Source organism: Silene latifolia, chromosome 1 (genome assembly GCF_048544455.1).
Source record: "Silene latifolia isolate original U9 population chromosome 1, ASM4854445v1, whole genome shotgun sequence".
Lineage (NCBI taxonomy): Eukaryota > Viridiplantae > Streptophyta > Magnoliopsida > Caryophyllales > Caryophyllaceae > Silene > Silene latifolia.
Window position 1 is genome coordinate 1,092,765 of NC_133526.1, and position 26,020 is coordinate 1,118,784.

General features: G+C 36.6%; 3 protein-coding genes and 1 pseudogene across 3 annotated transcripts; 3 read left to right on the top strand and 1 right to left on the bottom strand.

The window, feature by feature from the left end:
* Positions 1 to 2,595: 2,595 nt before the first annotated feature.
* Positions 2,596 to 8,388, bottom strand: LOC141591832 (cytochrome P450 94A2-like; annotated as a pseudogene).
* Positions 6,073 to 8,522, top strand: LOC141602913 (deacetoxyvindoline 4-hydroxylase-like). Its single transcript, XM_074422901.1, has 2 exons — positions 6,073 to 7,562; positions 8,189 to 8,522. Exons 1-2 carry the CDS (start codon positions 7,012 to 7,014, stop codon positions 8,520 to 8,522), a joined length of 885 nt encoding a protein of 294 aa, XP_074279002.1. The 5' UTR covers positions 6,073 to 7,011.
* A 3,735-nt stretch (positions 8,523 to 12,257) lies between these two features.
* Positions 12,258 to 17,224, top strand: LOC141591870 (iron-sulfur protein required for NADH dehydrogenase, mitochondrial-like). Its single transcript, XM_074412362.1, has 8 exons — positions 12,258 to 12,632; positions 12,943 to 13,072; positions 14,190 to 14,312; positions 14,678 to 14,775; positions 14,886 to 15,012; positions 15,788 to 15,873; positions 16,280 to 16,405; positions 16,827 to 17,224. Exons 1-8 carry the CDS (start codon positions 12,594 to 12,596, stop codon positions 16,992 to 16,994), a joined length of 897 nt encoding a protein of 298 aa, XP_074268463.1. The 5' UTR covers positions 12,258 to 12,593; the 3' UTR covers positions 16,995 to 17,224.
* Positions 17,225 to 19,042: 1,818 nt separating this feature from the next.
* LOC141591843 (flavanone 3-dioxygenase 2-like) lies at positions 19,043 to 21,066 on the top strand. Its single transcript, XM_074412330.1, has 3 exons — positions 19,043 to 19,363; positions 19,555 to 19,814; positions 20,457 to 21,066. Exons 1-3 carry the CDS (start codon positions 19,151 to 19,153, stop codon positions 21,016 to 21,018), a joined length of 1,035 nt encoding a protein of 344 aa, XP_074268431.1. The 5' UTR covers positions 19,043 to 19,150; the 3' UTR covers positions 21,019 to 21,066.
* The last annotated feature ends 4,954 nt before the right edge of the window (positions 21,067 to 26,020 follow it).

A 26,020-nucleotide genomic window follows, 5' to 3' on the forward strand; every position in this document is an offset into this window, starting at 1 on the left:
TTTTGCGTAACCCAGGTTCCAGACTAACACGACATCCTTTAGGATGAAAATGTTGTCTTTTAGGACATCACAATGCATGACTAACACATTGTTACTACGCAAGACTAACACAACATCACAACGCACTTTGCAGGTTATCTCATTTAATTGAAGATTTCTTCTTTGGCTATTTTACATATTTTAAAGGGCGGGAACGACTATAAACATGTTTCTGTTGTTATGGGCTTTTTTAAAAATTAAAGAGGAACTTACTATGCTCATAATCACTTCTATTTGTGTGGAAACATTAATTCATCGTGCTGAAATTGAGAATATGCCGAGAGTTTGAGCCATTTCGTATGCAGTAGTGAGTAGTCTTCTTGAGCCATTTCACAAGCTTGTGACGGAATAGTGTCGTCACAAATGAGAATTTGTGAAATATCAGATCACATGGCATATTTGTAATTACCGGGGTATAAGTTGTCCCGTAATGTACTTGCAATTTGGTCGAGAATAAGAAAGGTCAATTTCGAGTTGTGTTTGCAAGATAGAAAAAAGATAAATGTATTAAACCTTTTAACTTTTTTTGGACCACACAAACCACTCTACCCACGTGTAAATGAAATTGGAGCACACAAAACCTTCCAAAAAAAGAATGAAAGAAGAAAATCCGACTATCATAAAACAAAAAAAGATGAAAAAAATAAACGACTAGAAAGAAGTCTGTAGAAAAAAATATTTATCTTACTCGTATTTTGAGCATAACCCAATTCGTCAATGATAAATTGGGCTTCACATAAAGCCACAAGTTAAATAAATTAAATCGGGCTGCTTCACATGAGTCCAAAATCCGTAGCTCTTAAACTCATTGTTTTCACTTTGCAGTTAGACCATACCCAAGCAAAAGGTTGACTTAATCGGGTCAATCGGAATTTTTCTCTTAATCACAACTTATTAATCTTGACCCACTTTCACCCTCCCAAGCAGAAGGTCACGACCTAGGTCAATAACCCAATCATTTTTCCACTTTCCAACATTTTCAATCATTTACCATATTCACTACCCCACCAAAACATTTCTCTTACTTCCACTTTATTTAGTTTTCTCTCTCTTTTTTTTGTTTTAAATGTTATAACCAATAAAATTGTGACACATGGAGGGTCAATTGGTGGGTCAATTTAGTCTACCTTAGGTCACAAATTGACCTTCTCTACCTTGGGTCATCCTAATCCTCCACTTAATTTGTAATTAACTTGACCCAAGCAAGGTCATGACCTACCAATTGACCTTGCTTGGGGATGGTCTTACAAGAGGTTATTGACCTATTTTTATTCTTTCTTGTGTTAAATGAACCTCAAGAACAATACCGAGTACACAATCTATGGGAAGGGGTATACGATACCTTATTTATGGAGTATAACTCCAGTAACTTGGTCACATCACAAGAAAAAGAATCATGAACTAATAATCCATGACATCTGTGGCGAACATTGTATGGAAAATGAGATGCACTATTTAGTTCTGACAGTTTTATTCTGTTTGGCAAAAGACTGTAAACAATCAGAACAATATATGCATCACTACAAAAATGCAAGTAAACACCAAAACTGAATATACCCAGTTTGGGAGGACAAAAAACACCTTTCCTTCCGAACTGAGAGGACAAAAAACACCTTAGCTTTGCTGGTACCTTTCCTTCCGAACTGAGATCGTCCCATTTTTGTGTCCCATCTCTTATCCCACTAGTTTTATTTTATGACACTCGTCCCTTGAACAATTAGTAAATATGGTAATAATTTATGTCATAGTAGATACGACGTAAATAAGACTGATGATCGCTCCATTTTTTTCCTACTAGTCTACACCCTAAAGCAAAACCCACCTCTCATTATATTTCGTATACCCTCCATCCAATTTGATTCGCAACATAATTCATTATATATATAGAAAACACCCTTGTCTTTTTTTTCCTTACACGATGTATTATCTTAAATATTTTCAAGTATTACCTTAAATTTATGTCGTATGTTCATGTAGTGATTCCAACCGAATAATGGAACGAGTATAATTTTGTCAAAGTTGAACATGAAAATTCAATAAGTCTCCCTTGTGACGGTCACAAATAAGAGACGGCCAAATGTGACCACTTTTTGATAAAATGTAACCACTCATAAACTGTTCATAAAATGTTACCTATGAAAAAATGGTCACATTTTCTCATAAAATGGTCACATTTAGCCCGTCTCTTATTTGAGACGAATAGTACCCGTCGCAAATAAGAATTTGCGATGAAAATTAGAGGAGAGGAGAGTTGGCACTCAAAATCATTGTCAGGTTCCATTATAGAGTAGAGAATAAGCATATCATTGTGCATGATCAGTAGCAAGCATAAAGTGTAAAAAGCTGATTCTTCAAATATTAGTAATCTGCTCAAAATAAGAATAAAGGTCATCCTGCTGTTTGGCCTAGTTTATGTGAAATAGCTTTTACTTTGTAGAATGAGTTTTTTCATAAACTACTTTTTGAAAAAGTTGTGGTTGTTTGGCCTAACTTTTGTAAAAGTAGTTTCTTAACAAATTGATGTGTTTGGCCTACAAAACCGTCTAACTACTTCAAAGTTAAAATTATAGCTTTCCGATTTTTTATACAAAACCGTCTTACATGTTACGCAAAACATATGTTTTTATAATTTCTTTTGATAGCTATTCCAAAACGTAGAAAGGATATACATAAAATTACTGAATAGTTTTAACATAATTCAATGGCAAACTAGTCTACATGAAACTTATAGAACTTCATATACCCTCTTGATACACATTTTTCAGTCACTCAAACTCACACCTTTCTTCGATCCTTACCCGAAACCCACCATGCATCTTAGCCGTAAGATAGGGTACATAAACCGGCTCAAACCCTTCCTCAGCCACAGGAACAACCTTAAACCTACTCAAAACACCTGCAACCACCCTCTTCATTTGCAAAAACGCCATCTCCTTTCCCAGACAAACCCTTGGCCCACCATGAAACACCGGGTATGAATATGGGTCACGAGGCACGAACCTCCACTTCTTCTCCACTCCATTTTCCGTTTTCTGGAGCCACCGCTCTGGCCTGTACTTTGCCCAATCTGGACCCCACAACTTCTCTAGTCTTCCCATTGCATACGGGTGGTACGTCACCCATGTACCTAGTGGCAGAGCCAGAATTTAAAGTCAAATATTAAAACATACTGTATATCGAAAAAATATAGGGAGCCGGTTTAGAAATACAATAGAGAAACTAACATGTTAGCAAAAAAATTCAGATTTTTCATTGCATAGCGGCCATGTTAGGCCCCCTTGTCGGCCATTGTACGTACCTTTTTTGACCCGCATCCCGTCTGGCAAGACATCATCAGAGGTCGCTTCCTTGATATCCACCGGCACCGGAGGAAATAGACGCATAACGCCGCATGGGTATAAACCATGTCTTTTACTTCTTCATATGCAGTGGAATTTAAATGCTCTGTTTTATTCCCCTGTTTTCCTCTGTTTTGTAATACCTCTTCTAGTATCTGCTGTTCAGCTTGTTTGTTCTTATGTACAAGCCAAAAAAACCATGTTAATGCAGCCGATGTCGTATCTCGGCCGGCAAGGAGGAAGCTTATAACGATATCAGTCACGAATTTCTCGTCTGAGTGTCCTGATTTGAGAAACCTTGATAGTAAATCCTCCGAATTTTCTGAGCTTTTCAAAATATTTTCTTTCTTTTCCTTGACAATTGCCAAGGCAAATTGCCTTACTTTAGAAACAGCTTCTTTGAGTCTTTTCTCAGACCCAATATTAAGTAACTTAGAAGTTTTCCAAACAATCGGAAAAAAGGAACGAAATCTCGCTGTGCTGATCATTGTAGCTTCTTCATATGCTACAGCAAATTCCTGATTTGCTAAGGAAGGATCCAAGTATTCAGGATCATACCCAAAAGAAATCTTGCAAATATTGTCGAAAGTAAACCTTTGTAATATGTCTTGAAGATCGAGGACTCTCCGATTCTTGGCTGCTTCTAATAGAAGCGGTACAAGTCGATTAGAGAGCTCGAAATCAACGACATTCTCGACAAATTTTCGCAACGACTTGTTCGTAAATTCGTGGCTAGCAACTTGCCTTTGGAATTTCCAAGTCTCACCCTCAACATTGAAGATCCCATCCCCTAGGAAGTCCCTAAGGACACTCCTATGGTAAAGGCCCTTTTGGTAAATATGGAACTTGGTCTTAAGGATGTGTTCTACGACAATGGGATCAGCGGTTTGGATGCTCTTGAAACCGAATGGACGGTGGAGAACGAATGTGGAAGACGGGGAAGATATGAGGAGATTTGTAAGCCATTGGAATTTATCCTTTTGTTGGTTGGCCGCGATCAAATGACCGATAATTGGGTATGATTTGGGAAGATCTCCTTGGGTTGGAGTAGGGTTTTGTGTCGATCTGGACGACTTGTTTTTTGTGATGATAAATAGAAGAAGAAATGAAGGGAAGACGAGTAGTAATGGCAGCAAGAACTGGCCAAGTTCAACCATGGCTTCTGCAAAAAGTTTTCCAACATGATTAGTAGTATAATTAATTAACTTTATATTAGAACAATATTGTAATTTAGTATACAGGCAACTTCTATGAAGTTTACTAGTTTGAAATCGGGCTGACGTTTCTTACAATGTTTCATCTTGTTTGACAAGTATTCCCAGGAAGACAATTTCTAAAGACTTGAACATGGAAAAGTCAGAAAACAAGCATGTAATCCTTTAAAAAAAAATGTAAGAATCAAATTTTGCATCATCAACGAAGTTTCCTAGTTGTTCGCGTCTCTAAAAAAAAAAGGAGAAAATTAATTCGAGTGGTTGAAGCATATTTTGAAGTCCTAAAAACACCTCCCATCCAGAAAATAAACCAGCAAAAAATGTAATAGAAAAAAAAAATCTCATCGTGAACATGAGTTTGTTGAATGTCTATGAAGGGATATGACCGAAAATGTTCACGACATCTGATGTAAATGGCTAACTTTAAAACGAACCTACGCTTGCAGGTTAACTCCTAATCAGGTATTCCTATGCAGATAAAAACCATACCTTATTCCTCGTTCAACAAATAGCTAACTTTCAGTTTTCAAAAAAACGAGTCACACATATGACTACAACAACAACAACAACAACATCAGAGCCTTAATCCCAAAAGGATTTGGAGTCACACATATGACTACAAAAGAAACAAATCTGAAACACAAATCCCCTTCCACTTCCCCACCATTTACTGCATAGCACGTTGGCATACTAAAACACATTCGTACTCCGTAACATGTAAACAATTAGCTTAACAATTTTTTGGTGAGATAATGAAGCTAAGGTTGGGGCCTGGGGTTGCACCTGCAATCCATGTGTAGATTAAGGCCTCAAATCCAATCAACTACCATTAAGTTTTGGTTCAAAATACGCCTCTCTGACAGTCCAATTTCTTAATTACTGGGTGAACCATTCCAGGCTAGAATAGACGAATACTAGAGATACATTAGACAGAACGTACCAGTTAACCAAAAGTTCTTCATCCATCCAGGTTGTTTCTTACATCAATAGCGACATTGTCATTGGTCGTAACTTCGAGTAAAGGCCATAGATCATTAACCAGTATCACCTGCAGAAAATAGGAAAATCACATATCTTTTAAGTCTATCTGAACCTGAGTTCAAAAAACACATCTTTGAGATGTCCCCACTCCACAAAAAAAAAAAAAAAAAAAAAAAAAAAAAAATATCTTAATTCCAATAGAATTAAAGTGGTAACTAAGAAATAATTAATAGACTTCAAGCTTGTCACCCTTGGGTAGCGGCAAAAAGATATTTAGTGTAAAAAAAATAAAATTTATCACTGGACAATACAAAGAGTTCCAAGTTTATTCTCTTAAACTGATTACCATTCAATGTTTGAAAACGAAATTTTCTTTTGATATTAATCCATAGAACGGGTTAAATCACATCCACAAACCACAATGATGAAATAAATACTCCTACTTACTCGTTGAAGGGCTACCTATCTATGAAATTCATAAGAGGTCGTCTTTTCGAACTCCGGCTAGCTCAATACCTTATCATTAGCATGGAACAAAAGCATGATGCTAATTCACACCTCAATAATGCTACTAGTCTTTATTAATTGCTTATCTGCCGGCCATCTTTTTTGGCACAGAGTAGTTAATCACTGCATGTAAAATAAGCCTAGTATTATAAGCAGCAAATACCACTTGCTTAATTATATACTCCCTTCGTTCCGGTCATTAGTTTGCCTTTTGATTTTGGCACAAAAACCAAGGAAAGAGGAAGAGACCAGTTATTGGATGATAAGTGGATCAAAATTGAGTGTGGATGATCAAATTGTCCATCAAAGGCATTCCCAAAATAGAATCGTAAACAATTGACTAAGGGCACCCTAAAATGGAATAGGTAAACAAATGACGAGGATGGAGGGAATACCAAATATGCTATCTGTTAAGCTAAATGCCAAGCTAGTTTGCACCAGGAAAAAAAAAGTAAAGCTACATCACCAACTAATATTCCAATAAATTTGCAATGTAGTGTAAGATCCAACTACTCAAAACATATATGTTCAAAATTTATATACTAAACCCGTCAAAAAAAAAAAAAAATTATATACGAAAAATAGATTGAATATTAAGTCATTACGCGAAGTATCGTCACCACTAGAGCATTTTCAATTGGCCATGCCGAATGCCGATATATATTGTCGATATTAGGCAACTAATATTTAAACAACACAATAACTCGCCTAAAAATACATTATCTTACTTGCGACTGTAACAATATTATAATGTTAAGCCTAATCAAAGCCAATAATGTGCTAACCACTATAAAAAAAATATTGCAATTTGATTAATTAGAGTAGTATTATACTACAGATGATCATCTTATATATAGAATGTTAGTCTTTGAGTTTCTTAGTAACTACTTCAAATACTACTCTACAATATATCCCTCAGATTTGTCACTAAAATGTCTACCCTTACTTTGAATATGAACTCCGTGAGTCTAAATGACTCGAACTATAGTAAAGAAGAAGAGGTAAATAAGCTCAAAAATGCGAAAGCAACTGTGAAACACATGATGGATTCTGGTTTAACCCAAGTTCCGAAAATCTTCACAAACCAAACAGAGTTGTGGCAAGATGAATCAGTAGAGACATATAACCGGGACCTCAAAGTTCCGGTCATTGATCTTCGAGGTTTCGAAGGTGAAGGGAAAAGGAGGAAGCAGATTGTGGCTGAAATTCTTGACGCGTCAAAAACATGGGGAATATTTAAGGTGGTCGGTCATGGAGTGCCTAAGGAAAGCATCAATGATATGCTTGAAGGTGTAAAAAAGTTCAATGAGCAACCCATGGAGTTGAAGACTGAGTATTACTCCCATGATCCAACCAAGAAGGTGCGGTATCACCTCTCTATTAATCCAATCTCATTTGATCCGGTATGGAAGGACACGTTTTCGGCTCATTATGAGGATCAGCCTGTTGAGGATTCTGAGGCCTTTGTGCCGAGTATTTGCAGGTAACTTATAGTGATATATCATATTATAATACTCCGTATTAAATTCATAGGTTTGTGTTTATACATCTAAGTAAACTAATTTTGAGTCATCTAAGTTATCCGCCCTAGCTAGAAATCCTAGTTCCGTCACCAGATTTACCAGACCCAAACTGATTGGATCCAAAACAGCAAAACATGACACAAAATGAAAAACTTGAAACAAAAACCTTTAATGGATAGGAGAATAAACCGACTGATCAAACTAGTATACATTGACCGGAAGTGACCTGAACTAGCAAACTGAAATTACTCAACCCGTAAAGACGTTAGTCTTGCGAGCCGGCCACTATCCCAATTCGGTATGAGCCTAATAACAAACATTGAATATGAAGGTTTCACTTACAACAACATTACCCTATTATCTTAAAGACTCTCGTCTATAACGAGATAGGAGACCAGACATAAGCAAACTTCCCCAAATGATGTTACAGGAATTTTTTATGAGCAGCACATATAGTTTTTAGGTCATTTAGATTTATTCCATCATATAAGTAAAAAAAAAATACTAAAACTTTCAACATTATATAGCACTTGAGAATGTTTATAAAACACCTAAATGATTTTCTAATTTCCTGCCAAAATTGCAGAAAAGAAATGTCAGATTATGTGACATATGCGACTGAGCTGAAAGAGACGTTATCAGAGTTGATGTCTGAGGCATTGGGGCTAAGGAGTGATTACCTGAGAACAAGTGGATGCATAGAAGCTCGAAAGTTGGTGAGCCACTATTCTCCGCCATGTCCCGACCCTTCCTTGACCATGAGCACATCCAAGCATTCCGATCCTTTCTTCCTCACTTTTCTCGTCCAAAACAACGTTAATGGACTTCAGGCTCACCATGAAAATCAGTGGATAGATGTGACTTTTGAGGATGATGTTATCTTAGTTGTCATCGGTGACTTGCTCCAGGTACTACCCTGAAATTTACACCCTTGTAATCTTCATTTTACGTCATTTTGCAAAGTCTAAGACTGCTAAAACAACATACAGAATAACAATTAAACACAAAAAAACAAACATAGATATGTAGTTTTGTATGGAACTTAACAAATCAAAGCAAAGAGATCATATTTTGGAAGGACAAATGGGACATTTCAACATTTTCATCAGCCCGATGACTAAATAAAATGATGCTAATTACGGTTTTGTATGTGCAGCTTATTACCAATGATGTTTTCAAAAGTACAGTACACAGAGTAGTGCCCAGTACCGAAGGACCAAGGTTATCATCTGGGGCCTTTTTCCTCCCAAGCACCAAAAATCATTCTAGGATTTATGGACCGATCAAAGAGCTCTACGAACACAATAACGGTGCACCGGTTTACAAAGAGACGTGCTTCATCGAGTATATTAAAACATTTCCAAGAAAGGGGCCTTGTGGTTATAAAACCCTTTCTAAATTCTGGGTTTAGGTTTCATGTTCCTCTTAATCTTCACATACATCAGTCTCTCTGTGATGAGGCTGTGTTATTGTGAGCTTAATAAGTTGGAGTACCAAAAGAAGACGACATTTTACATCATAACCAGAGATTTGTACACATCAGTGCAGAAAAACAATTTCAAAACTCTCGATTAATAAAACTCGTGTTTCATCTGATGTTAACTAGCACAAACTTGTATGTATATGATAAGACCTTGCTACAATAGGGTAATGTAAGAGCTAATATCTCACGAGAACTCAACCAGTAGCGAAGCTGGGTATCAAAGTGAGGAGGATCAAACATGACTAAAAAGTTGTATAAGGTGAATCATAAATACAATACAGAACGATCCTATTCCTTTGGACTTAATTCCAGTTTAGTTCAGCTCACCGTTAGTTTCAGTCGAAAGGAATAGGGCCTAGGAAAACATAATCGAGAGTGTTACACCGTTAACTAACAGAATCATATTTTCCATTGCCAGAGGGCAGCAGCCAGCCCTTTAGTAGTCCGCCTCGCTCCACCAGTGGATTAAACGGTTCAGCCTATTGAAATAACGTAAACCCTAAGGGTGTGTTTGGATTGAGGGATTTGGAAAGAAAGGGAGGGGAGGGAATTGGAAGGTTGAGAAATCCATTATTTGATTAGCAAAATGAAGGTAGAAGGATTTGGAGGGGAGGGAAAATGAATGTCTCTATTTCCCTCCTATAAGGCAAATTGTTTCCCCACCAACATAGACAAGATTTGGAGGGAAAATCACCTCCTCCATTCTCCTTCCCCTCCCCTTCCTTTCCTTTCCCTTCCCTCCTCCCCCCTCCCTCCCTTTCCTTCCTTTTTTCCTATCCAAACACACCCTAACTTTTCCAGATCAAAAGTGATAATCCCATTTCAAATTCAGACTACATTTTTATCAAAGATGCCAACTTTTATAACCCAGATGCTAAATTATCATAATAAAAGTAGTATAACACAACCAACCAATTACCATTAAAGCTTAATCCTTGAAATTCAACAGATCCACAATAAACAATTCCCCTTTTGCGTCCCGATCATTTGTTTAACTTTGATTGAAATACCCATCACATAGAATATAAAACGTAAACAAATGATTGGAACGGAATGAGTATATTGTTTGTTGTAAATCCACAATGCTGCATTTAAGAGAAACCCAGCAAACCTAATTGAATACAATTAAGGAAGGTGTAATCGTATATACTTACCCCATTCCATTCATTAACAATTTAACACCTTCAATTAAAATACCTCTTACACGTAATTGAATACAATTAAGGAAGGTAAATAACAAATGCATGAGACGAAAGGAGTGTAAAAAAATGTCTATAATATGAGACCGTCTCATATAAGGATCGAGTACCTGGGTGGGGAGCTCGTAAATTGACCAGAATAGAGCGGGGACATGGTTTTCAGTTAGCCCCCGTTCATTTGATCCGTATTTTTTCATTTCCGCTCTTTTAACTTGTTTAAACTTAATTTATAGGGCTTCAAATAAGTTGGGTTGAACTAAAATCAAACCTAGACTAACTCGAATGGATATGTTCAAAACCATAAACCCGCTCTGACTTGTTTGATGAAGTTGAATATGACTTTATCACTCCTTGTGTCCTTGCTACGACTTGTTTAAATAAACCGTATTGACTTGTTTATATAAGCCTGAATTTGTCTTAAAAAATCATTTAATGGTTGGTCTAAAAATTAACTTGTACATGCAAATAATTACGGAGTAGATAATTAAATAACAAAATACACAAATCCATAAACGACTTAATCTATCTAAATTAGACTTCGAATATAAAAACAAACGCAAAATGAACAAGATTCTAATTATCCACTCACTTCTAACACGACACGACAAGATCTAGCCCACCTACAAATACATGCAACACAATTACTAAGCTCAAATTAATCATTTGCCAGGTCTATAAAATCAATCTTTATGGCTCAACACAAAAACCATAAAGTCAATATTGATACTCGAATCCAAACAATTTTGCTCCAATTTGACCCAATTCAGAACTTATACCTTAAATAAACGAGAAAAGGATTGTACATCAGATGTACTACCTCATACTTAATGAGTTTTTGAGCCTTTGTGTATTTTTTTGAGTTCTATAGAGTTTATATAAATTACATTTTAGTTTTTTGACGTCAAAAATCAAATATTTCTGAGCTTATATGTAATTTTTTTGAGTTATAATATAACTTTTGAGATTAATGTTTAAGTAATATAAACTCAAAAACTTTTTCTTAATGCTCAAAAACTATACCATAGGATGTACTACATCAAATGTATAATCCAGTTACTCAAAATAAACCTAAGTGCAAACAAATTTGATCCAATTTATCTGAAATCATAACTTATGCTTGAACTCGTTATAACTTGACCCAAATCATAACATATGCTTGAACTTTTTTTTTTTTTTTTTTGAAAACCCATTGGGGTTAATTCATATTAATTAAATCCTCATTCGCCTTACACAAAATCCAGTTCGGAAAATCAGAAACCCAACTACGCCTACCTACAGTCCACGGCACAGCATGAACCAAGCCGTGTGCAACCGTATTATAGTTTCGACTAACAAAAGAAAAAGAAAAAACATCAAAAAAATTACATAAAGAAAAAATGTCATCATAGATGAGAGCAAGCTCGCTTCTACCGCATCTCCTAGCCTTCAAGACCGCAATCACAACTCGACAATCACTCTCGACCTCTACTTTCGTGTATCCCGATCTCCTCGCTTCCTTAAGCCCTTCCAAAACTGCCCATGCTTCAGCTAGCTCCGGAGCCATCTCAACCTCCTTCTGGATTGTGACGCACCATTCAATACTACCTGAGGCATTACGACAAATAAGACCCAAACCCGTTCCTACCCCCTCCACCACACCCGCATCCACGTTAATCTTAACAACACCATCTCTCGGTCGTGCCCAACCCCTCTACATATGCTTGAACTTTGACCAACCTAAATCCAAACAATTTTACTAATTTTGCTCACTTACAAGTTAGTAAAACTTATACCCGAACCCAACCAACCCAGATCTAAACAAATTTTTTTCCAATTTGACCCAAATCAGAACTGGTGCTCATACTCGAACTAAATTCAAACAGTTTTGATCCAATTTAACCCAAATCATAACTTATGACCAAAAAATACACCAAAATCCAAACAAAGTTGCCGTTTGACCCAAATCAGAAATCATGCCCAAAATAAACCCATATCCAAATAAATTTGATGCGATATAACCTAAATCAGAACTTATGTTAAAACACGAATCCAAACAATTTTGAACCCAACCGACCTAAAGTCAAACAATTTTGAACAACTTTGACCAAAAGTAAGTTTAAATCCAACCCCAAACCCGAACCCGAACCCGAATCCGGACATAATAAACCGAACTTATAGAATGGTCCAAACGACTACTAATACAAGAAGCCCAAATGCTGTCATATTTGACTCCATTTCTGACCACCATCATCATTCATCACTACTGATCACCAATTCACCACCATCCTCAACACTATTTCATCTGATTTTTCCAAATTCATAAAAATTTCATGAAGGGTATGTTAAAGTTCAATGCTTTAAACAATTTGGTAAGTTAATTTTTCTGGTTTCTTGTTACTCAACTTTTGAAACAAATTGGTAGCTTTCTTTTATATTCCCTCCGTCCCGATGATTTGTTTACCTTTGATTTAAATACCCTCGTAGTCTCATAGAGAACATAAAAAGGTAAATAAATGATTGAGACGGAGGAGCAAGTAATTAGTACTATTTGTTGATTTGTTCTAAATTGAATGTTCTTGCAGAACTATTTAATGGGATATAAAAAGTAAATAAATGATTGAGACGGAACGAATAATTAGTACTATTTGTTGATTTGTTCTAAATTGAATGTTGTTACAGAAATATTTAATGGGTATGAGAGGATTTTCTGCATTAGCTGGGAAAAGTAAAGGGTTACAAATTCCTGGGGTTAAGGATATTATTGCTGTTGCTTCTGGTAAAGGAGGTGTTGGCAAGTCCACTACTGCTGGTATTTCCTTTCTTTTTCTTCGACTTTTCGACAATAACAACAACCACATTACCCGAATGCCTCAATGGTTCCCGCTAATTGTGGGGGTGTCGGATGTAGGCGGCCTTGCCCTTGTGTTAGCAGCACAAAGAGGCTGATATTCCTTTCTTTTTTTGTCAAGTTTTTTTTTTTGGGGGGGTTTGATCAAGGATTAATTTAGTGAATTGTGCTCATTTTGTTCATGTTTTATATGATGATTGATTGAAATGTTGGATAAAGATTCAATCTTTGTTGCTAATAGTGCTAATGATTAATTAGCTCATATGGTATAGAATTTGAATGGACATGCCTATATTGGCTTAAAGACCTGTATGTATTATTGGAGATATATGAACAGGCTCAATTTGCGAGAGGCATTGAGATTTGGGGCACTCGGGTAATGTTATTGTTGTATACACATGCTCAGTTTAGCGAATTTTGCTCATTTTGTACATGATTATTGATTAGAAAGTAATTTTAAAATGCAGTCGGTGTTGTTCATAATAATGAATATTGATGCTCGGATGGTATGGATTATAGAATTTGGGTGGACATATTTTTATAATAGGGCTTAATTTTTTCTTTGTTGAATGTGGATGCATAGTTGCTCATTTTGAGTGTTTCAACTTGGTTACTAGAATGATGAAGTATCGAGTGGTGATGGGGTAACTACTAACTAGGCATGTCATTGGTTAATTTGTATTACTCTTTCGCGAACATTTTGAATGCTTGATGAGATTTTTTAGTTGTGGAGATTTTCGATCGTGATATGTATTCACTAAGAATCCTTGTGGGTGTATGTATACTCAGTAGTGGCGTGTTATAGTTTTTTGTCGACATATGTCAATGTTTTGGGCCTTTCTTTTGTGTTTCTGAGGTCCATTAGTGTTATGAAATCAAGCAAGTAGATTTCAAATTCTTCTGTGTTGACATTTTCTGAATTATGTGATGTGTGAAGGCACTACTAAGAGGTTGTATTGTTGAAAAACAACCACTTTTGATGTATAAATGTATGTGATTATGGAGTACAAAGCAACCAGATTCTTGAACTTTCATGCCGTCTCACTAATGTATGTTTACGGAATCTTTGTATCTGCAGTTAATTTGGCTGCTGCCCTTGCCAGTAGGTATCAACTTGCTATTGGTTTACTTGATGCTGATGTATATGGACCTTCCATCCCGACAATGATGAAAATTAGTGGAAAGCCAGATGTAAATGAAGGTATGGTGATACTCAATTTTCTTATATACAATGGAAATTTGATTTTCAGAAATAAAAAGGAATAGACTAGTGCTATTGGTAGTTGTATTATTGTATATATTGATCCTTATATTGTACAATGTCTTTGATACGTTCCAGAAAATTTCATTTGAATTTGGATTTTTTTTACTGAGAAAACCCCGCTCCTGAAAAGGAAAATTCTTTTCGGGTGTGATTTTTTTTAATGCGACGCTAGTGTATTGTTAAAACTCCTTTTTAGACTTTCCGGTCGACACTTAACTGAGTGAAAGCATATGCTCTCCATCCTTTTTACTTCCCATTTGGATTTATACCTAAGATAGGCCGATTTTTCTTGACTCGTGTAGACATGAAGATGATCCCCAAGGAAAATTATGGAATCAAGTGCATGTCAATGGGATTGCTTGTCGAGAAGGATCAACCTATCGTCTGGAGAGGCCCCATGGTAAATCTAGTTAAATACTTTTGGTTGGAGAGTTGAGTAAATTTGCATTGCATATAATCATGAATTCATGACACACCAGTTTTCATCTCGGTTTAACTCTAGTTTTTCAGGTAATGAGTGCTCTTGAGAAAATGGCAAAAGGAGTCGAGTGGGGGAAGCTGGATATTCTTGTAGTGGACATGCCACCTGGAACCGGTGATGCTCAGTTGACTATTTCTCAGCGGCTGCAGTTATCAGGTACATTTGTTATCTCACATCATTTAGGATTGCTACTAAGTCTTTGAGATCTATTATTAACTTGTAAGGTACATTTATTTAATTATTTCTACATGGACCCTTCAGCGAACAAACTGGCACCTAATTTCCTTAATGCTCCTAGTCCTTCACGTCTCGCCCTTTTAAGTTTTGTTTGATTAATGCTCGAAGTTCCATACTATCATCTATCTGGTAGTATTTTGATCAATCTGAGATATCATTAAGGTATTGAAAGATGTATTAAATGATTCATTGCGGTGAAGCGAGAGAGCTTTAAGCCTTTTCTCTCAATTACTATACAAATGTTCGCATTTTGAGGTGTGCGATCATCCATGGACGGTTCTAAAGGATGATTCATGTCAGCCGACCCCAAATCATTTTGGGATGAAGGCTCTTGTTGTTGTTGTTGTACTATACAAATGTAACTATTGTTTAAGTGGACATGGTCTCTTCCTAATTGTTTTACCATATAGAGACAGATCTTATTTCTATTGGGCAGGGAATCGGTCCCTGATATCTTAAAAATGAAAAAAATTGTTTACCACATTAACCATCACTTGCCCGTGTTGACCTGTGGTTAGGTGTAATTTGTTTGAACATAGATCGATGGTTCAAATCTCAGACCCACTAATTTTCTCCAAGATCGGTACTGCCAGTCTGCCGGTAGACGGGTAGAGTGTGTCCGATTTCTATGCAGTGTTATTTGTTGTCTTTTGTCTACGAGAATAAACTTAATATTTGAAATTTATATTGGAAGGTGCTATAATTGTTTCTACTCCACAAGATATTGCATTACTAGATGCTCGAAGAGGGGCTCTCATGTTCTCTAAAGTCAATGTCCCGGTATGATTAATTTCTTATAAATTTGTTCAATTTCTTCAAGCAACATATTCATATCCATTTCAAGTGAGGAATATGATTTCAGTAGAGGCACTCAAAAACTTTCCTTACAGCCACCCGCTCAGGATACTTTCCTGTTAACATAATTTATAGAAATTTGTTATTCAGATACCTTTATACTCCGTATTGATTATAAGAGAGAAATACGGAATGTGAATGTGATTATACTAGAGATGCTGAAACGCTAAACATAAGGGGACCTTGAATTTCATGCATGAAAAAACTTAGCTTCTTGGACTGCCCGCTCATGATAAACTGTTGATATGCTCTGAGAAGATTACTCTTGTAGTTACCTTACCCGATTATGCATGTTTAGTACATCCTTTTTTATCTGTTCTTTGTTCCACAGATTGTAGGAATCATAGAAAACATGAGCTGCTTTAAATGTCCACATTGTGACAAGCCTTCGTATATTTTCGGGGAAGGAGGAGCAAGAAGAACTGCAGAAGAGCTGTCCCTTGATTATCTCGGTGATGTAAGTTTTTAATAGTATTTATCTTCTTCAAGGTGTTTATTATTTCGAAGGAGATAGTAACTGCTTAGTTCTGGTATTCTGGCTCTTAAACTTTTTTCCTGCATACTGAGTGACAGCTATGTTTCTTTGCCTTTTCACTTTTGGAGCCGTACCCCAGTTCGAAATGACTTTCAAGTAGTAGAGGAAGAGACCCTTCGTATTATTTATTTCTCGAGTGGCCGAGGCCGAGTAACATAAACTGGGAGGGCAACTGAATTCTGCTGCTTGTCATTTAAAAATCCGTCCTCTAGCTCTTACGGAGCATTTGAATATTATCATGATTTTAGAACAATTATTAACTCTCCCGGGTTCTGATGAAGCTAGATTGAACATTGTGTGTTGTATCACCATTTAACTCGTTCAATTACGTCTTACTTTGCAGATACCAATTGAAATGCAGAATAGGAGTTGCTGTGATGAAGGCATCCCAATAGTTATTTCATCACCGGAGTCAGCTAGTGCCATAGGATATACCAATGTCGCTAAAAAGGTCATCACTAAGCTTAAGGAACTCGCGGAAAAGCAATTCCATCCTGAGATTTCACTTTGACTATAACTCGATCTCCAGGAATCAAGAGTGTCATGAGCACCGACATTGACATTGATGGTAGAAATTTAGAATCCACTGTAGTCTCGGTTAAGTTCTGATGTATTACTCCATGTTTCTGAATTTTTGGAAGTAGAATTCCGAAATAACCAAGAATTTTGTTTTTTTTTCTCAATCTACTCCGTGAAAGAAGGCTCGAGTTTTTTTTTATGGAAAAGATCATCTTTTGTCTACTTGTTTGTCTCGAGACAAATAAAATGAACTAGTTTTCTGCAAAAATATGTTGGTTCTCTCAAATCGAAAGTCGGCTTTTATTGAACCACAAGTCCACGAGGTTATACAACCTAAACCCAATAAGACAGACAACCCAACTGTCTAATCTAGAAGGGATTCTTGTCCGAAACAAGTTACAACGAATACTATCATGAAGCTCAAACTCTTGATAATCACCGCGTCAAGGATTTAGCATGGCTTAGGATTCTGTGACGGATCTGCAATTAGGCATATGATTATTTACAAGGGCGGCGAATGTGAGGACAGTGAAATCAAACTGATAAATCATGCAATTATTGGTCATTTCTTTGTACTCTCTCCGTACTAATCATTTGTTTACTTTTTTTTTTTATTCTGAGGGGTATTTTATTCAAAGATAAACAAATAATTGAGAAGGAGAAAGTAATTAATAAACTAGCTGCGGCAAATACTGCCGAACAATAACAAACATTAGATTACGTCATTGTTCTACTGTTAAACATAGGGTCGAAGAACGGAATTAAAATCCTGCATGTTAACTCGGAAAAGTTCCATGCGTTCGGAAATGGTAAGAGACTTAAATGAAGAAGGGTAACAGCGGCATGCCAAGATCGCAAGATGGCACTATATGGAAAAACTGTCTCAAGATTGAATTTCAGCAGGAATATGAACAGAAGTATACAGTCAACTGATTTGAAGGACCAAAATGATAACAGGACACTTACCGCCTGCAACGGCTATGAGAGTGGTTTTTCAAGTCAGTGCAAGCTGAAAGTTGTCACTAGCTTGAGTCTCTTTTCTGTAACTCGGCCTTAAAAAATGGAACCTTGTAAGGATCTGCAGGTTTTGAAGACTCTAGCATTGCGATAAGAAGTATTACTCCTGTGGAACTGTTAGGCACTCCAAGCATTCTAGTAAAAATCGACAATTCTTAAATTTATAGATATATGATAACATCCTCATGAACGCCATTTACGCCAACAACCGATTACCTAAATTGCCTAGGCTTTAATGTAGTGACAGTTTGTTCCTCTTTCACCTCAACAAAAGTCAACATTCTCACTGAAACTTGATAGTTACAGTCTTACAGATAACAGACCAGAAGAAATAAATCATAGCGGAAAAGAACACAGAAGAAAATGTAGCCTAATCATCAAGTTCTGCTCTCGTCATAACAAGTTCACTAACAATACAGTATCTATCTGTCTCACATAAAACAACAGCAAATAACCTGAAGTTTAGCAGTATAAGAGGTATCTTCAATGTGTTCCAGACTAGAGACATAAACACGCCGATGAGGAAATTCTGAATGAAAAAAATACAGTGAACCCTGCAAAATTCTACTTGATCTATAACAAACAAGTATTCCTAAGCGAAAACAGCAAGAAACCGGATAATTTCTCAGAGAACAACTTTCGGTTATCAAAAACCACAACTTGTGGAACTAATAGTGGATTGGAGGATTGAACAGTCTGTGTTCTTACTGAGGGAAGGAGATACGACAGTGACGATAAATTTAACAAAGCAATGTAAATATGTAATACAACCAACACAGTCAATGTAGTAGTAGCCTGAAAGATTACTCCAATGTTACTGTCAATGAGCTTTTAACATTCATCCTGTTCATCTACCTCAAAGATTGCTACCTCAACACAGTCAATGTAGTAGATAGGTGATTGATTGTTAGATTGTTAGATGAGGATCACGTGGAAATAGGTAGGTGATCATGCGGGGGATTGTAGTTAGATGCTTTATTCAAAATGTGTGTATAAATACACTGCATGCATCCCTCCCTCCATCTCCAACATCCACTGCATCCCTCCCTAAAATATCTTACTAATCTTCTTCGATCACCTACTTTCTTTCTTCCTAAGTTGCAGGAAATCAAAAAAACAAAAACAAAAAAAATGAAACTATTAGCGCAATTCCTGAGTGAAGGTAACCAATTCCCATTAGATTATAAATTGCTCGACCGTGAATTACCTATGCCTTTATATGAGGAACCTATCCACGATTTACGAGTAGCTGACCTGACGTGTTTGAGGCGGAGTTCGAATCCTCAGCAATCAATAGTCCTCGACTCCGTCTATCAAGCAGCCATATCTGATGGCATATTTCAAGTATGCTCAAATATTCTCATTTCCCTTCTCTTATCTTATCTTCAAAATTTGAACTAGTTAATAACAAATTAATTTCGATCCATTTACTAATCACGGTCATTTTTACTGGATATGAGTGATTGTTTATATAATCTTTTAAGCACATAATGTTGTTCTTGATAATTTAACACTTAGTTTTACGTAATTACAAGGTCACCAATCATGGAATCACCCCAAGTGTGATGGAAAGGGCCATGCAGGGTGCAACAGACTTTTTTGAATTACCCATTAATGAACTCAAGAGCAAGGCTGTAGCTTTGAAAAGTGACTGTTCCGGCAGTTATTCCAGCAGTTATGTCCATTTTTCAGGAATTCATCCTACAGCAAAATATTGGAGGGACACTTTGTTCTTCTACTTGCCCTCACAAACCTCACATATCGTAAATATCCTTGATCCTGCATCCCAATTCAAGTAAGTTTTGTTAATAATTTAACAATTACTTTCACTTTAGACGGGTATAAAGTGTAGACAGATCAAATATCACCACTTTACATAATAAGACAAGGTGGTAACATCCAACTTATTATTTGTCTTATTATAAAATTAGTGTAATACTCCCTCCCATTCAGAATAAACCTCCCTATTTCCTTTTTCGGTTATTCACAATAACCTCCCTATTTCCTTTTTTGGTAAGTGTTTGTGTGGTCCAAATTTAATTGTATGGTGGGGTAGTGTATTTGTGTGGTCCAAATTTAATTATATGGTGGGGTAGTGTGTTTCCTTAATTTTTGTGCCAAAATAAAATGGGAGGTTTATTGTGAATGGGAGGGAGTATTTGACCCGTCAACGACTTTAGACGGATAGAAGTGAGAATTCGAGATAATTTAAACGAGTCTTACTTAACTTATTTAAGTGGGCTTGGTCATAAAAGTATAGTAATATGGATAATAGATGACAAATTAGATGCCCATAGGCCGACCGGCTATGAGCCTAAGACCACAAACAAAAATATTTTCCCTGTGAGCTTGGCGAAAGCTATTATACACTAATTATTTCTCAGCAAATTTTACGAGAAAATTTAACTAATATACACCAATTGTTTTCCATATGTAGCTCTTCTGTTGGATACTATGCTTCAAAAGTCAGACCACTTGCTGAAAAATTAATAAGTTTCATCAGTGAACGTCTTGAGCTTGGCGAAAGCTATTTTGATGAGCAAGGACTCACGTCGGTGAGAAGGCTAAACATAAACTCTTATCCGCGCTGTCCACAACCTGCATTAACTTGCGGAATGCCTCAGCATATAAATCCCGATCTGCTAACGATCACATTTGAAAGTGGTCACGGGATACAAGTGTTTAAAAACAATCAATGGCAGAGCGTAAAGGCTCAACCAAATGCATTGATTGTGACACTAGGAAGTCAAATGCAGGTTGTGAGTAACAATGTGCTCAAAGCACCCGTTCATAGAGTGCTTGTGAACGCTGAAAGGGGACGTACATCAATCTGTTATGCCATAGCCCCAAGTAATGAAACCGACGTGAAACCTGCTGCCATTGGCCGCCCAGGAGCAGAACCCGCGCGCTACAGAAGCTACAAATATGTTGATTATCTTGAGAATCACATGATGAATTATAGAGACGCAACCCCAGTTGTATCGCATTTTGAAGTGTAATTTGTTGAAAGTTGATTTCGGAAAGTAAATGAACTTGGATTTTAGACATTTAGTGATGGTTATTGTCTTATTCGTTTTAGTTGAATGTGGATTCATATTGTGGGACCTAAAGGCTTTGAAGACTCCAGCATTGCGAGGAGGTTAACCTGCTGAGATTGAGACTTGACAGCTGCAACATAAGCATTCAAACTAAAGACTTTCAGGGGATGAAAAAAAAAAAAAAAAAATTGTGCCGAAGTTTTTACAGAATTGTCTTTTCAGTTCAGTGTACAGTCCCACATAAGCATTCAAACTAAAGATCTCATAGAACATAACCTGCTTGCTATACACACGTTCACTTAAAAACTGAAAGGAACTCTGGACATAATAGTTGCACAGCTATGGCAGGGCAGGACATACAGAACCTGTAGTAAACTGAACAAATAATGAAGCATTGGAAGCTGAAACGCTTCACGGATGGCTATAAAGAGGCATAGTGGCATACGGCTAATTTAGTTAAATGGTGAATTTGGTGTTAATATGTAATAATGGATGTCTGTCTGCTCACAGATTCAAATAGCATTGACGGAAAACTAGGTTATGAAGACTTGAGGGGATGAAATCAAAAACTGTAACTAGTTGATTTCATTTGCTGCAGAGAACAAAAAAACCAAAAACATCATCCTCGAGTCTCAATACTCCCTCTAAAGGCTTCAGAGTTTTCCTGCAGAATTTTCGCTGAATGCAACAAAGCTCTGGATGTATTCCATCATATTCCAGGGTCAAATATTACAGAGTATTTGGCTTCGCTGTTAATGAAAAATAAATAAAATCTCTCAGGAAGGAAATTAACTGATTACCTGAAAATGCATGGCTTCAATGCTTTGGATGGAAACTTCCACAACGACAGAAAAACAAACTCCGTAAAATATTTCTTCCTTTATCACTTGGATATCAACCGAGAACTTTGTGAAGCCTAAATCTTGACAGCTAAAGGACAAAACCTGCACACGCGGAAGAGGAAAATCGTTAAGAGAAAACAAATAAAGCCAAATACAGAGCTTCCCTCACTCCTTGCTTCTTCCAAAACTGAAGTGAACCTTCATCAGCAGATTTCATACTTTGAGCGATAATGATCGAGTTGTATTCTCTTCTTGGTGAGTTAACAGGCAGCAACGTCAACTTGGACAAATGAATGCAACTGACATTGTGAAACTTAGGAAGGTACGAGTTGCCTTCTACTTGTTCCACAGTTGTACAAAAAACCAATGAGAAAATACAAACACTGACCACACGGTAAGAAGTATTACTCCTGTGGAACTGTTAGGCACTCCAAGCATTCTAGTAAAAATCGACAATTCTACAATTTATAGATATATGATAACATCCTCATGAACGCCATTTACGCCAACAACCGATTACCTAAATTGCCTAGGCTTTAATGTAGTGACAGTTTGTTCCTCTTTCACCTCAACAAAAGTCAACATTCTCACTGAAACTTGATAGTTACAGTCTTACAGATAACAGACCAGAAGAAATAAATCATAGCGGAAAAGAACACAGAAGAAAATGTAGCCTAATCATCAAGTTCTGCTCTCGTCATAACAAGTTCACTAACAATCACAGTTGTACCCTAAGACTGCCAAGGAATGCCAGTCTGTGTTCTTACTGAGGGAAGGAGATACGACAGTGACGATAAATTTAACAAAGCAATGTAAATATGTAATACAACCAACACAGTCAATGGCAGAGCGTAAAGGCTCAACAAAATGCATTGATTGTGACACTAGGAAGTCAAATGCAGGTTGTGAGTAACAATGTGCTCAAAGCACCCGTTCATAGAGTGCTTGTGAACGCTGAAAGGGGACGTACATCAATCTCTTATGCCATAGCCCCAAGTAATGACACCGACGTGAAACCTGCTGCCATTGGCCGCCCAGGAGCAGAACCCCAGCGCTACAGAAGCTACAAATATTGTGATTATCTTGTGGATCACATGACGAATTATAGAGACGCAACCTCAGTTGTATCGCATTTTGAAGTGTAATTTGTTGAAAGTTGATTTCGGAAAGTAAAAGAACTTGGATTTTAGACATTTAGTGATGGTTATTGTCTTATTCGTTTTAGTTGAATGTGGATTCATATTGTGGGACCTAAAGGCTTTTAGTTTGAGACTTTTAAGTACAAGCAGGGCCAAATACTTGGGTGCACTTTCATTGGAAAAAGATCATTGTATGACGGTTTGAAATTCATCTCAAAACTTGTTTTGTGCTTTTTAAAATTAAGATTTTCAACATATTGAAACGAACAAGTATCAGCTTTGTTTCTCTTGTTCATGATTGAGACTAACACAGAAAAAGTAGGCTTACGAAGACAGAGATGAAGAAGAGAGTAAATTTAGAGGGAATGATTGAATTGCAGAGAAATGTTAAAGCTGATTTTATAACTTGGAGATGAGATTGAGAAATTAGGAAATTAGGGATTTGTAGTTTGGATTTTGGAAAGTGTTCGAGTTATGGCGGTGTTTTGTGTGTTCGTCTAACGGCAAACTCCTACTGCTTTACCTTTGTGTGTGTTTTAGCTGCAATAGTAAACGCATCTTCTTTTAATTGTTTCTTAGTTCGGAAAAAAATGGAATTTCCATTACCATTGTATAGACCTCTCAAACGGGTCGGGTCCTGGGTCGGGTCAGAATACGGGCCATGGGTCGGGTCAGGGTCAGAATACGGGTCAAGAAATAATTTTTAACGTCTTTTTAAAACGATTTTTTTAATTTACAAAATTATTTTTTAAAAAGTAAAATATATTTAAAATTATTATTTTAATCATATTCATCATATACAATAATTATATTGATATAATTATTAAAATAAAGTTTTTTAATAATTATTTTATTATTAAATATTATAAAAGTTATATAAAATTGACTTTTTGGTTGAATTTTTAATTTTAAGTAATAAAAAATAATTTTTTAACTATATTTTCAAATATTAATATTTTTACTAAAATTCATGATTTACCCTTGACCCAACGGGTCGGGTCTCGATCCTAAAATAACGGGTCATTTCGGGTACGGATCAAACGAGCCGCGGGTCGAAAAAACCGGGTATGTAACCCAAAAAAACGGGTCGGGCAGGTCGGGTTTTCGAGTCGGGTCGAATTTTGACAGGTCACAGATCAATGCAGTTAGTGTAACCGATATAGCAGCACTACTTTCTGGCTGTTCAGAAGGTCATCAATGCTGTGATTATGTGATTGATGAGGGTCTCATCCCCGAAGGCAATTGAATTTTTTTTTCCCGATTTTTTGCGTAACCCAGGTTCCAGACTAACACGACATCCTTTAGGATGAAAATGTTGTTTTTTAGGACATCACAACGCAAGACTAACACATTGTTACTACGCAAGACTAACACAACATCACAACGCACTTTGCAGGTTATCTCATTTAATTGAAGATTTCTTCTTTGGCTATTTTACATATTTTAAAGGGCGGGAACGACTATAAACATGTTTATGCTGTTATGAGCTTTTTAAAAAATTAAAGAGGAACTTACTATGCTCATAATCACTTCTATTTGTGTGTCAGGCCCTGGAGAAGCAAAGAGGCTTGTCAAGGAGGAAACATTAATTCATCGTGCTGAAATTGAGAATTTTTATTTTTTGAAATATTAGATCTAAACTAATCCTACTCCTACTACTGCATCTCTGCCTGTTTTCGTTCATCTGCTACCCTTTTTCGCCCACTTGCCTTCCCCTTAAAGAATGAATAGAGGTTGGGTTTTGTTGTCTGCCATCTTGAATAAACAAAGCCGGCCCAATTAATTGCTGAAATGCACAACGGACAAAGGAGCTTCACCTGACATCAGTGACATGTCACAGCCCAAATGCAACTATCCATGTACGGAGTATTATTTGTTGGTGATTGGTCTTGAGATTAAAGGTTGACCTTGATTTCATCTTTTCATGGTTCATATTTGATTTTGTTGGTTCTTGATTCGCTTAGTTTATTCGGTTGCTAATCCGGTCGGTGGCTATAAAATAATGTAATGAAAGCAGTACTAAATCCCGACATATAATATAGATCGACGCAACTTAACATAACATCAATAAATATTATATTTTATTCCAAAATGAGTGAATAATTGCAAGTCGGGTAATGAATTAGACTAAATAAGAGACGAAATATGGGATAAAAACAAGTAAAATATTGTCGTATCATTGGCCCTTTGTTGAGTTTTGATAGTTTGGTAGCCGTCTTAGTGACGGGTTTATTGGTACTCCTTAAGTGTTTCGTGAGCCCATATACGCTATTATAGATTGCTCTTTTCAGAATTGGATAGACCTGATCCTCGCCGTGTCAACTGTCAAGGGTTCTGAAATTATAGGTGTGGCGAGATCAGCTGTTTTTTCGTGTACGATGTTGTTTAATTGGTTTGCTTCTTTAACCGTGTTTTCCAGTGTTGTTGGTGGTTTGCGTTGGCCTCTTTTGGTTCGGCAGTCGAGGGTGAGTCCACCGGCATGGTTAGAGTTCCACTTTAATGGGTTTAGTTAGTCTTGGTTACACGCCAGAAGTGAACAGCAAGCATCTGGCTACTCATATGTGTATGCTCCAGATCTCCTTGCTGTGAGCAGTACTGTGTGATTATTCGGGGATCCATCATTTGGGCTGATGAGCTTACCTGATGAGCTTACTTGATATTACACACCCCATTTGATCAACTTGTCACCTAATAATTGGTCAATTGTTCTTCTTTTCTTGAATTCTTTTTATTTGTGCTAAAAATAAAGATAAACAGGTGACTGGAACATAGAAAATTGTATTTAAGAAACCTATATACATAAAAATCTAAAAATAATTTCAAAATTTTATACTGTCTAATTTCGAACATTAATTTAAACATCTTAAGAGGACTACCTAAATCCCTAAAAGGTTTTAATAACATCTAATCTATAATAGCAAAGGTTTTAATGGACACCGAGTAGTCAATATTAACTCGGCTTGACAGGTTAAGTTCTCAATC

Excerpts from the sequence above, each read along its gene's own strand:
- LOC141591843 (XM_074412330.1), top strand. The coding sequence starts at position 19,151 with ATGAAACTATTAGCGCAATTCCTGAGTGAAGGTAACCAATTCCCATTA. Across the intron at positions 19,364-19,554 it reads TATCTGATGGCATATTTCAA|GTCACCAATCATGGAATCAC; the intron begins GTATGCTCAAAT and ends CGTAATTACAAG. Across the intron at positions 19,815-20,456 it reads GATCCTGCATCCCAATTCAA|CTCTTCTGTTGGATACTATG; the intron begins GTAAGTTTTGTT and ends TTCCATATGTAG.
- LOC141602913 (XM_074422901.1), top strand. The coding sequence starts at position 7,012 with ATGTCTACCCTTACTTTGAATATGAACTCCGTGAGTCTAAATGACTCG. Across the intron at positions 7,563-8,188 it reads TTTGTGCCGAGTATTTGCAG|AAAAGAAATGTCAGATTATG; the intron begins GTAACTTATAGT and ends CCAAAATTGCAG.
- LOC141591870 (XM_074412362.1), top strand. The coding sequence starts at position 12,594 with ATGAAGGGTATGTTAAAGTTCAATGCTTTAAACAATTTG. Across the intron at positions 14,313-14,677 it reads AAAGCCAGATGTAAATGAAG|ACATGAAGATGATCCCCAAG; the intron begins GTATGGTGATAC and ends TGACTCGTGTAG. Across the intron at positions 15,874-16,279 it reads TCTCTAAAGTCAATGTCCCG|ATTGTAGGAATCATAGAAAA; the intron begins GTATGATTAATT and ends TTTGTTCCACAG.